Source organism: Trachurus japonicus, chromosome 14 (assembly GCF_045865225.1).
Source record: "Trachurus japonicus isolate A0001 chromosome 14, Traja_1.0".
NCBI classification, from domain to species: Eukaryota; Metazoa; Chordata; class Actinopteri; order Carangiformes; family Carangidae; genus Trachurus; species Trachurus japonicus.
The window spans coordinates 29,047,534-29,059,841 of NC_140920.1; the positions used below are offsets into that span (position 1 = coordinate 29,047,534).

At 45.4% G+C, this 12,308-nt stretch overlaps 1 protein-coding gene across 1 annotated transcript; it reads left to right on the forward strand.

The window, feature by feature from the left end:
- Window positions 1–2,927: 2,927 nt before the first annotated feature.
- On the forward strand, window positions 2,928–8,769 carry dlb (deltaB). Its single transcript, XM_085798739.1, has 7 exons — window positions 2,928–3,201; window positions 3,309–3,548; window positions 3,660–3,717; window positions 3,830–4,087; window positions 5,217–5,578; window positions 6,288–6,504; window positions 7,174–8,769. The coding sequence occupies exons 1-7, from the start codon at window positions 3,151–3,153 to the stop codon at window positions 7,884–7,886; spliced, it is 1,899 nt and encodes a 632-aa protein (XP_085654865.1). The 5' UTR covers window positions 2,928–3,150; the 3' UTR covers window positions 7,887–8,769.
- The last annotated feature ends 3,539 nt before the right edge of the window (window positions 8,770–12,308 follow it).

A 12,308-nucleotide genomic window follows, 5' to 3' on the forward strand; every position in this document is an offset into this window, starting at 1 on the left:
TGTGTGTAACAACTTTCTAATCAGTTCTTCCGGTCAAACTGTTCTTATGTAACAAATACCTCTTCGGCAAATAAAGCTTGAAGTCATTTCCAGACATACTCTGTACTTTGAACTGTCTAAACATGTGTACGTGATCATCACTGTATATAAATCTGATCCTATCATCAGTGTGTGTCCAGTCTCTTCAGACCCCCGTGGTTGATAGACACTGCAGAGAGACGGTCTGTGAATCTCTTTGGTGATCATAAGTGACTATTGCTGGTTGTTCATTCTGATTTGATGTACTCTGTAATAAATTCTTTACATCTCAGTGAGACTTATTGTTGTCTTTATTCTCTCATCATGGAGCAAACTTTTTGCCCCTACATCCATAAGTGGTTTTGCATGAATTTACCTAAAGGGCATTTTTTTACTGAGGCATGAGAAGAGAGGTGTTACTGTTGTTATTGTTTGGAATCTGAGGTGGATGTTGAAGAGCCACAGATGGTGTGTGTGTGTGTGTGTGTGTGTGTGTGTGTGTGTGTGTGTGTGTGTGTGTGGCTCTGGTGACCAGCAGCTCATCGTTAACATTACGCAGCATTTTCACCATATTGTCACATGGTTTCCTCAGAGTTATTGGAGAGAGGATAATACTGTAGGAACTTAAAAACAACAATGAAGTGTTCAGAGAATGGTTGACTTCACTAAGAGAGGGCCAAACAGAGTGATTTATTTATAGAAGACCTTTAGGACTTTAGTCTCGAAACCCATAAAATTACACCCAAGAAAGGAGAATATATAGGGTCATACTTCTACTGCACTAGACAATGACAATTTCATAAGCTGATCAGTCAGGCCTAACTAAAACCATGATACGTGAAGGGGTCTTGTCCTCATACAAGATGATCAAAGACACATTTGGTTCATCAACCTTTGCAGGTGTTTGGAGTTAACCAGCTGAGAGTGTGACAGCAGGTTACAATGGTGAACTTTTTTCTTTCTTTTTTATACTATATTCAAATTTCTTGATTTACTGAATTTGGGGTTTCATGTAATCTATATAATATATGAGTTTCATTATTATTTTATTTGAACCACCGAAACAAATGAACTTTTCCATGATATTCTAATTTGAGAGGCAAATATCAATAATAATATCAATGAGGAAATTTTCATCTCCAAAAATGTCTAAAATGTCATTTAGACATCATGAGTCAAGCACCAGGACCCCCTAGAGCTGGAGGTCCGTGGTCCCACTTGTAGACGCTGCAGGACTCCATGCGTCTTCCACACAAGTTTTCCACCTATCAATAACCACCAAATCTAGAGGCTGTCAACACCGGAGCATCTGAGTTTAGTTTCTTTATATACAGTTGTTGTCCTCCTCCTCCTTTGTCCGTGTCGTCCTGTGGAGAAGCGTGCCAGGATATAGGAGCTCTGCAGGCACGTGTCCTGCTCATTTCAATATCAATATCCGAGGCTGCTTGTTATTCTGTTAGAGCAGCGCATAGGCAGGCACACACACACACACACACACACACACACACACACACACACACACACACACACACACACACACACGGTGACAGGTGCTGGACAGACAGCCGCCCGCAATCCTTCCTATATAAATAAGGGGGGGTTGGCGGTTTGTGTGTGTGTGTGTGTGTGTGTGTGTGTGTGTGTGTGTGTGGCTGGAGGTAGACGCTGTGTGGAGACAATAGCAGGGCTTGAAGCCCCATGTGCCGTTGATTACCATACAGCTGTTCGTGGGAGATCCAGACAAAAGCAACATGATAGTCCAATCCCCCTCCCCACACACACACACACACACACACACACACGCCCCCCCCCCCCCCTCCTTCACGCTCCTCCAGCCTCGAGAGTAACAACAGAAGAGGCCTCAACAGGCGCTGGACGCACAATGCGCTCCTGCCCCACTCCCTGTCACCTCACACGCGTCAGAGTAATTATAAGGTGGTTGTAAAGAGGGAGGCTGCTGCTGTTCTTCCTCGCTTCCCTCTGATCTCTGTGTGCTGTGCTGCTGTGCAGACTCTCTCCTAAAGTGAAAACAACCTCCAAAACAATGGCCCCAAATCATGTGAAGGCTCCCAAACTACACAAGTTAATTACTCTCATCCACGTCTGAGTCACTGTTGTGGCACTCTGTGACAGTTTGCCTGTAGAAAGTTTGGATGAAATTATAGTTTGTTTTGTTTTGTTTTGTTTTTTTACACGGATTCTGTGTCCAATCTGTTCCTCAAAAGGTTTGCTCCATGGTGAGTGAGTGAAGACAACAACAAGTCTCACTGAGATGTAAATGATTTATTACAGAGTAGCCTATATCAAATCAGAATGAACAACCAGCAATAGTCACCTGTGATCATCAGATAGATTCACAGACCAAGTCTCGCTGCTCGGCCCAATAGGCTGCAGTGTCTATCAACCACGGGGGTCTAGAGACTGGACACACACTGATGAGAGGATCAAATTTATATACAGTGATGTTTATCCAGACAGGTCAAAGTACAGAGTATGTCTGGAAAATTAATCATTTGCAAAAGAGGAACGTGCTTATGTGTTTACAGTAATAGGAGCAGTTGGACCAAAAGGAACTGAATCGATTAGGAAGTTGTTTCGCAAAACATCAGAGCAAAAAACAAGTTTCCCATCTGCTTCTTCACCATGTCTCCTGGTGGACATCCATCAGACCTCCTCTGCTCCATCACCACTTTAGATTTGTCTGTATCAGCACATCCGCCTCGTGCCAGCTTCTTATGCATATTCCTCTTCAGGACCTCGTCCAGATGTAGTGTAGGTTGTCCAAATCCCCAGACAGCTAGGCAGCCCTCCTGCGCCGGGCTGCTCCCCCGGGGTCTGCCCCGGCTCCACCTCTCTGCCTGTGACGCAGCATCTCAGGGTATAAAACCTCTGTCCCCCCTGAATTCAGCAGACCATAATAAGAGGAGTACCAACAGTAGCAGGGAGGAGGAGGAGAAGAAGAAGAAGAGGAAGAAGAAGAAGGAGGAGAAGAAGAAGGATTTAACAGACGTCTGAAGGACCACAAAGAGCTGAAACCTTTTTCCTTTTCCATCAGTAACTTTTGGAATTATTTTTTTGCGCGCAACGAATGCGGACGTTCACTTAGAACTGGAGTACACGCTCTGAGCAGAAATGGCACATCTTCACCTTAGATACCTCCTGGCTCTGGCCTTAGTGCACACAGTAAGTTGACTTCTCTCTGTGTGTGTGTGTCCAAAACAAGTCTGTCCACTTGTTTATGTGTGTGTGTGTGTGTGTAGTGTCTGATGCCGTCCCTCCTGTCTCTGCAGGTGTTGTCCTCTGGCATGTTCGAGCTGAAGATCCACTCCTTCCACACGGCGCAGCGCATCTGCAGAAGACACCGCGACTGTCACATCTTCTTCAGGATCTGCCTGAAGCACCCGGAGGACGTCATCTCCGCCGAGCCGCCCTGCACCTTCGGCACCGGACACACCAACGTGATCCGCGCCGATCACACCTCCATCTCCAGCAGCGCGCCCATCAGGGTGCCCTTCCACTTCAAGTGGCCGGTGAGTTGCGCGTCAAACACAGAGCGCGCTGCTGCGTGTTCCAGGGTTTATAATCTACTAAGAACTGCATCAAACCAAGCTTTAACTTAATCCATCATTGTATTGCTCTAGGGAACATTTTCATTGATCATCGAAGCCTGGAACGCCGAGTCACCGACTGAATACACAGGTACGTTATTGGCTCCTGACGCGCCTGCACTCTCTCCAATGCTCTGGATTAGATAAACGCACCATCTGGCGCATGGATGGAGTTGTTAAGCAGCGTCCCTTTCTCTCCTCAGACAACCAAAACAACCTGGTGAGCCGCCTGGCGACCCGCAGGAGGCTGGCCATCGGAGAGGACTGGTCCCAGGACGTGCACTTCGGCGAGCAGAGCGAGCTGCGCTACTCCTACCACGTCTTCTGCGACGAGTACTACTTCGGCGACGGCTGCGCGGACTACTGCCGCCCCAGGGACGACACGCTGGGTCACTACACCTGCGACGAGGAGGGAAACCGCATCTGCCTGGAGGGCTGGAAGGGAAACTACTGCTCTGAGCGTAAGTCAAGTTCAATTTCAAATATCCTTATATGGATTTAAAGTATGATGGAAGTAAATGGAGTAAAAATATATACAGTAGGCCTACGCAATATAATATAACCTCACTCCATCTTTAATCTTGTATCACCACAAGAAGAATTAGCTATATTACACGTGTCTCTAATTTTAATAACTTCGTTTACATGGCACCATTCATTCGTTTATTATTCATTCTAATCCTAGGATTGAAAAGGAGGAGAATGAAGAAAACGTATAATACTTGCAGCTTTCTTAAAACAAAAGAACACATTATAGCAAATTATATGCCAGTTTAATAAAATAAAAAAAGATAACATCCACAACCAATTCCTTCAATCACAACATATTTTTTTATAATAAAGTGACAAACTAGGTTGTAAGTGACAAAACAGCATTACAATAAGATGGAATCTGGAAGTCTGAGTAAAAGTTCACTGTACGATACAGAATAGAATAAAATAATAAGAATAACTGAGAGCTGAGGCAGGAAGATCCATCATCTCCATTGTCTCCAGTCAGTGTAAGACAGTGTAAACAAAGTATTCTACAGAACAATAAAAGTCTGAATAGATAAAGGAACTGAGGGTAATTAGACACAGGGGACAAAGACATTTCAGCATGAGGTCAAACTTGAAAACTTTGTTAAAAAAAAGAAAGAAAGAAAGAAAGAAAGAAAAAAGTTTCATCACATCTCTCAGAACACATTGTCTAATGTAATGTCCTGTGGCGTTGCTCCTTTGCGTGAGTGTTTTTGCTCCATCTGCCTTTTGTTCCCTGTTACAATGAGACTGTGGCCCCTATTAGATACACACACTCATTTTTCAAGGTGATCAGTGTGTGCGTGCGTGTGTGTGTGTGAGTGCTGGTGTGTGTGTGTGTGTGTGTGTGTGTGTGTGTCATGGAAAGGAGATAAAAGAAAGCATTTTTCTCTGGCAGTGTGCCTACCAGCTGCTTGGCTTAATACTTAACCAACAGTGAAGTCTGAAGCGGGGCTGGGGTCAGACAGGGGGCCCTCTGCATGTGTGTGTGTGTGTGTGTGAGATGTATGAGAAGGCGTACCCATTGTAATCACACACCCTCCCCTCCCTCCCTCCCTCCCCCTTCCTCAGCCATCTGCTCGGCGGACTGCAGCGAGAGGCACGGCTACTGCGAGGCCCCTGGGGGCTGCAAGTGTCGTATGGGCTGGCAGGGCCCCTCCTGCACCGAGTGCGTGCGCTACCCGGGCTGCCTCCACGGGACCTGCAGCCAGCCCTGGCAGTGCAACTGTCAGGAGGGCTGGGGGGGCCTCTTCTGCGACCAGGACCTCAACTACTGCACCAACCACAAGCCCTGTGCCAACGGCGCCACCTGCACCAACACGGGCCAGGGCAGCTACACCTGCACCTGCAGGCCCGGCTTCGGGGGCACCAACTGTGAGCTGGAGACCAACGAGTGTGACAGCAACCCCTGCAAGAACGGAGGCAGCTGCAACGTAAGTACAGGACAGGAGCATTAATAGGTTGAAATGAAAATCTGATCAGAGGCTAAGAAGCTCAAGAGGAGATACAGAGCTCTAACTTTAGAAACTTTCATTTAAAAAATAGTTTATGGTCTTTTATAGAGTCCAGTTAGGAGGAAGGAAGGAGGAACAGATTGGGTCAAGGAAGGAAGAAGAAGGAAGGATGGAGGGAAAGAAAGAAAGAAAGAAAGAAAGAAAGAAAGAAAGAAAGAAAGAAAGAAAGAAAGAAAGAAAGAAAGAAAGAAAGAAAGAAAGAAAGAAAGAACAGATTGGGTCAAGGAAGGGAAATGATGGTGGGAAGAAGGGAGAAAGGAGGGAAAGAAGGATGGAGGAAGAGAAAAAGAAAGGAAATGAGTAGAGAAAGGAGGGAGGAATGATGGATGGAGAGACAGAAGGAAGGGAGGAAAGAAGGACCATTTGAAACAGATTGGGTCAGTTTGACCCAGGAGGACAACAGAAGGGTTAATAATATGTGTTGTTACCAGTCACATGTGTCTAGTTGTGCAGACACAGCAGTAATAGCCACTGGCTTATACAGTGTCTGTTGTCGACCTCTGCTGGACTTAATACACATTAAAAAATCAAAAGCTTTAACTTTCAAATCAAATCAAAGTCAGACGCTTCTCACTCCAACTCCTTCTTTGCCGCGTTAACCCGGAGCTTTTCCTCCTCCCCTCCTCAGGACCTGGAGAACGACTACTCCTGCACCTGCCCGCAAGGCTTCTACGGCAAGAACTGCGAGATCATCGCCATGACGTGTGCGGACGGTCCGTGCTTCAACGGCGGCACCTGCGTGGAGACGATGACCGGCGGCTACACCTGCGGCTGCCCCCCCAGCTACACCGGCTCCAACTGTGAGAAGAAGCTGGACCGCTGCAGCAACAGGCCCTGTCTGAACGGTGAGACCCCCTCTCCACAAACATTGTGATGATTTTTTTTCCATTACTGTTAGCACTCAGCTCTACAGAGACAGTGTTAAAAGGATAGTTCAACATTTTGTCAAATTCGCCTATTGCCATAATCCCTATAGTCATAGGTTCATTACCTTTAATTATCGGTGCATGTAGTTGTGAGATCAGCGGGGCAGAGACGTGAGCTGCTCAACAAACACAATGGAGGTGAATGGTACGGGTCTTCTGTCCCTCAAAACTCATCAAATACACAATCCAACAACTCCAAAATGCTCTTGTGGACAAGTTGTGAGCTGCAGGTTCACCACGCTATGAAATGATAATGTAACATTACAAGACAGAGGTAAAGGTAAATGCAGCTCAGAGTATTTGCTTCATGTCTCATGATTATTTCATAGCGTGGTGAATGTGACAACCTGAGCATTTTGGAGTTGTTGGATTGTGTGTACCATTCACCTCCGTTGTGTTCAGTGATCAGCTTGCATCTCTGCCCCACTGATCTCAAAACAACATGCACCGATAATTAAAGGTAATGAATAGGGAAATTGGCCAGAATGTTGAACTATCCCTTTAAATGTAATCCCATGAATTGTCTGCCTGCTGTGAGTGTTTCCTCCTGATCTCCTGGATGCTGAGCTGAGTGTGTGTTGCCTGCAGGTGGAGAGTGTCTGGACCTGGGCCAGAGCATCCTGTGCCGCTGTCAGGCCGGTTTCAGCGGCGCCAACTGCCAGCTCAACGTGGACGACTGCGCCTCCAGCCCCTGCCAGAACGCCGGCACCTGTCAGGACGGTGTGAACGACTACACCTGCTCCTGCACCCTGGGCTACACCGGCAAGAACTGCAGCGTGCGCTCCGACGCCTGCGGCGCCCTTCCCTGCCAGAACGGCGGCACCTGCTTCACCCACTTCACGGGGCCGGTGTGCCAGTGCCCGAAGGGCTTCATGGGTCCGAGCTGCGAGTTCACGCTCCAGCCCAGCTTCAAGCCGGCCCTGCGCCAGACCTCCCAGCCCTCCTCCGCCACCCTCACCGTCTCCTGCGTCCTGGCCGTGCTGGTGCTGGTCCTGGTGGCGGGGATCGTCTTCCTGAGGAGGAGGAGGAGGCTGCAAGGGAGGAAGCAGCTGAGCGACATCGCCGTTTACAACGACTTGGAGACGGTCAACAACCTGGGAGGGAGCGAGAGAGAAGCCTTCCTGGGCCCCAGCGGCCTGTTCAAGATCAGCAACAGCACGGCCCGCCTCAGCCTCTCCCTGTGCCCCGACGACAGACCCGGGTACAGGCACGGTCCCGTGGAGAGCAGCCTGGCCAGAGCAGAGCGGCAGGACTTCATGTGGAGGGACGAGGCTGGCCTGGCTGGAGCAGGGATGAGATGAAACGTCGACATTCAGACCGGGGGAATGATAATAATATTAAAAAAACATTAGCACTTGTTGCTTCTCTCTCATGCAGAGGGAGGACAGGAGCACATTCATGAGCTGAAACCTCTTCTGCTGGTGCTGGAGACCATTTACTGTCACAAATGTAAACAAAAGACAAAAAAAAAATTGATAAATGAACTACTTCAATGAAGATGATTTACAAAGATTATTAAAAAAAAGTATATGGGGCAAAGCTCTTCCATGTGTAAGACCCAAAGAGACAAATAACATGATACGCTTTTCATAGGACCTACAACACCAACCAAATACAGGAAGTCACAATACTCTGCAGGCCGCCTCTGGAAAAACCAGCCCGATCTTTTATTGGGTCATCGGCTTTAACATGTTCACTTTGTTTTTATTATTTAATTTTTATTATAATTTTAAACACAGACTTTTTTGTTTTGCTTTTCAATCTTCCTTTGGTCATTATTACCTTATTGTGCGTACCATCATTTTTATTCTTTAATATTATTTATTTATTTGAAAACTTATGTTTATACTTTCACATTGATTGTCACAAAGATATATTTATATGATGCTGAATGCTGATGAAGATGTTTGATGTTGTACCTGGGCTGTACACGCTGCTGTGAAGTATCCCAAAAAAAAAAAAAAAAAAAAAAAACTATTCAGAGCAGGGATATGTGGAAAAATGTGCTTTATGGTGCAGAAACAGCCATCACTGTAATTTATATATGTACTACTGATCACTGATGCTCGTTCATGTGCCATTTTGATTTCATGCCAAAGTTTGGGTTTTGTTTCCATGTTTTCATTCATATTATTTAATTTCATCACATGGTTGTTGTTATATGGAATAAAAGATTTGCTTTGACATGAGTCTGGACTGAAGTCTCTGTTACAAGAAAATACAGGAGTTTGAGAATCATTTCAGCCTGATATGAGGTATGATCTGAGGTTGAACATACTTTCCTGGACCAACCAAACTGGTTAGAGGACGGTTACAACAAGTTTGATTCCCTTAAAGGGATAGTTCAACATTTTGGCAAATTGGCCCATTGCCATAATCCCTATAGTTTCAGGAGCAGAGCCAAGAGCTGAGAGCGTTTTGGAGTTGTTGGATTGTGTATTTGATGAGTTTGATGAGGGAAACCAAAAAAATCCAGTGAGTCTCCATAGCCACCGTTCTAAAAACAGCTTGCACCGACAATTAAAGGTAACAAACCTACTGCTATATGACTATAGGGATTATGGCAATGGGTCAATTTGCCAAAATGAACTATCCCTTTAATCAGAAACATCTTATAGTGATGACATACTGCACATGCTCAGTTAGTCTGTTGTTGGGGTCATGAGAGTCATTTTATCAAACTGTCCCTATAGTGTTTGTTTGAATTACTTAAAACTCACTTTTGACTCATTTCTGTGTTAACTACTCTCTGACATATGATTATCAAAACACATGTGGGAGAAAGTGGGAACAGTTTTATTGTTTATGGGGTTAGGGTTAGGTTTAGGTCCTAAAATGGTCCTGAAACTGCAGCCTCTAATGACTGCAGAGAGGCCGTACTCAACCAGTCAACACACAGCATGCTTGAACAGAGTAAAACTAAATGTACTTAACCATAATCACTTTTGTATGTACACATGTTTTTTTTAATTGAAATACTATTGATCTGGAGAAAGAATCTTTAAGAATCTAAAGGTGTCAGCACTCATTGCAATATCAAACATTTAAAAAAAAACACAGTGTAGTTAGACTAAACTAAAACTCAAACACTGCGCACCGTTTTTAAAACACACAGTCACTGACTGAAGCATCTCACATCTCACCTTGTGTCACCAGTCTGCAGGATGACTGGCAGCTCACTCTGTCTACCGCGTCTCTGTGTGTCTGAGTTGTGAGTCCTCAGTACAGACAGAAGAGACGACTGGACTAGCAGGAGACAATTGTTTTTTATTAGTGGGTTTGCCTGATTTGTGTGAACCTGCTAATTCCAGTGGAACAGTGGTGTGACTGGTCCAGTGCTGCTTCAGCGCCCCCTAGTGGTAATAACCAGTACTCTGTCTGTTTCACTGATCTGGGTACATCCTGCCACACTCAGCTCCAGTTCCCCCTCACCTCATAAAAGCCTTACATTACCATCAATAACAAACCTGCACCTGGAGGATCATGGGAACCTGACCTCCCAGCTGCAGAGTCTGATCCCTGTTACATGACAGATGTCCTGTACCTGATTTGTAACTGATCTGAATGAGTGGATCCTCTTCGTGACCTCATCAGAAGAAGATCTCCGTCAGTCTTTCTCTTCCACTGCCAAGTCATTCTGTAAAATTAATTCAAATCAAGACAGCATTCTTAGTCTGTAACACTCTCCAGACCCCAGCCACTGCCAGCTATTGTTTAATTAGATCTGTTTGAAATTGAGAACATTTTGAGAAACTAGTTTATTATAATAAAACTTAAAACTCTGGCTGGGCCAGTCAAGAATGGTCACAGAGTTGTTCCGAAGCCACTCCTTTGTTATTTTAGCTGTGTGCTTAGGGTCATTGTCTTGTTGGAAGGTGAACCTTATTCAGGAAGAATAGCTGCTGCGTGGCAAAAGCTAATGGGGATCTAAATAAACTAAACTAAACTAAACTAAACCTTCGGCCCAGTCTGAGGTCCTGAGCACTCTGGAAGAGGTTTTCTTCCAGGATATCTCTGTACTTGGCCGCATTCATCTTTCCTTCAATTGCAACCAGTCGTCCTGTCCCTGCAGCTGAAAAACACCCCCATAGCAGGATGCTGCCACCACCATGCTTCACTGTTGGGATTGTACTGGGCAGGTGATGAGCAGTGCCTGGTTTTCTCCACACATACCGCTTAGAATTAATGCCAAAAAGTTCAATCTTCGTCTCATCAGACCAGAGAATCCTATTTCTCATAGTCTGGGAGTCCTTCATGTGTTTTTTGGCAAACTCTATGCGGGCTTTCATATGTCTTGCACTGAGGAGAGGCTTCCGTCGGGCCACTCTGCCATAAAGCCCCGACTGGTGGAGGGCTGCAGTGATAGTTGACTTTGTGGAACTTTCTCCCATCTCCCCACTGCATCTCTGGAGCTCAGCCACAGTGATCTTTGGGTTCTTCTTTACCTCTCTCACCAAGGCTCTTCTCCCACGATTGCTCAGTTTGGCTGGACGGCCAGGTCTAGGAAGAGTTCTGGTCGTCCCAAACTTCTTCCATTTAAGGATTATGGAGGCCACTGTGCTCTTAGGAACCTTGAGTGCTGCAGAAATTCTTTTGTAACCTCCAATGAAGGAGTAGAACCATCTCAAGGAGGATCAGAAGAAATGGACAGCATGTGAGTTAAATATGAGTGTCACAGCAAAGGGTTACTTATGACCATGTGATATTTCAGTTTTTCTTTTTTAATAAATTTGCAAACATTTCTACATTTCTGTTTTTTTGTGTCAAGATGGGGTGCTGAGTGTACATTAATGAGAAATAAAATGAACTTTTTTGATTTTAGCAAATGGCTGCGATGAAATAAAGAGTGAAAAATTTAAAGGGGTCTGAATACTTTCCGTACCCACTGTAGGCTATCAGTAGTGGAACTGGTGAAGATTTGCACAAACTGGCTCAGTAGGTGTGGCAATAAGCAAATGCACAATGCATTCGGTGGTGAATGCAGTCAGGATGAGTGCTGTATGTGCTGTGGGTGGTGGATGTGCCAAAAGAGAAGGAAAACTGATGTCAGAGGATGGAAGGGAGGGAGCAAACGTGCACCAGTTGCACCAGCTGAGCAACATCAGCCGACGACCTCCACAGGTGAAACCAGTCACCCAGAACAACCTGCAAGACAAGGAAGGGCTATAATTAGTGCTATGACTGACAAAGTAATACACTTGACACACCCACAAACACACACCAAGTAGTATGTTAAAAGTAATGTAAGTGTTGAATAAGAAGAAGCCTCAGTACCAAGTAATCCTCATGTCATACTGGTACATTGAGGTGTGTGGTCTGCTGAGGGCTGATTGTAACATCTCACTGTGTTTAGAGACTAAACAGACATCCTCTGTTTGTGTTCACAAGCAGCCACGTGTATCTACAGTTTGCATTAACTCAGTACACACTGGCCTCAAAGATACACGCAGAAATGTCAGAAATGTTACAACCACCCAATGTTGTTGACATGTTCCAGGCTCCACCACACGGCCCACCTCCCTGCTGCAGCCTGAGTGAGTGAAGCCACACCTTGTGACGAGCTGCTATTTCCTGTCGTCAGCACTGGAAGAAACCCAGAGACAATTTTGCATTTGTTTTGTGTTTGCCCATGGGACATGGAAACATGTAGTATCTAAAATAAAACTAAAAACAATTAGACCCAAAGATAGCCTATTATTTCAGAATTTGAATGTAATGACAAA

Excerpts from the sequence above, each read along its gene's own strand:
- dlb (XM_085798739.1), top strand. The coding sequence starts at position 3,151 with ATGGCACATCTTCACCTTAGATACCTCCTGGCTCTGGCCTTAGTGCAC. Across the intron at positions 4,088-5,216 it reads GGGAAACTACTGCTCTGAGC|CCATCTGCTCGGCGGACTGC; the intron begins GTAAGTCAAGTT and ends CCCCTTCCTCAG. Across the intron at positions 6,505-7,173 it reads CAACAGGCCCTGTCTGAACG|GTGGAGAGTGTCTGGACCTG; the intron begins GTGAGACCCCCT and ends TGTTGCCTGCAG.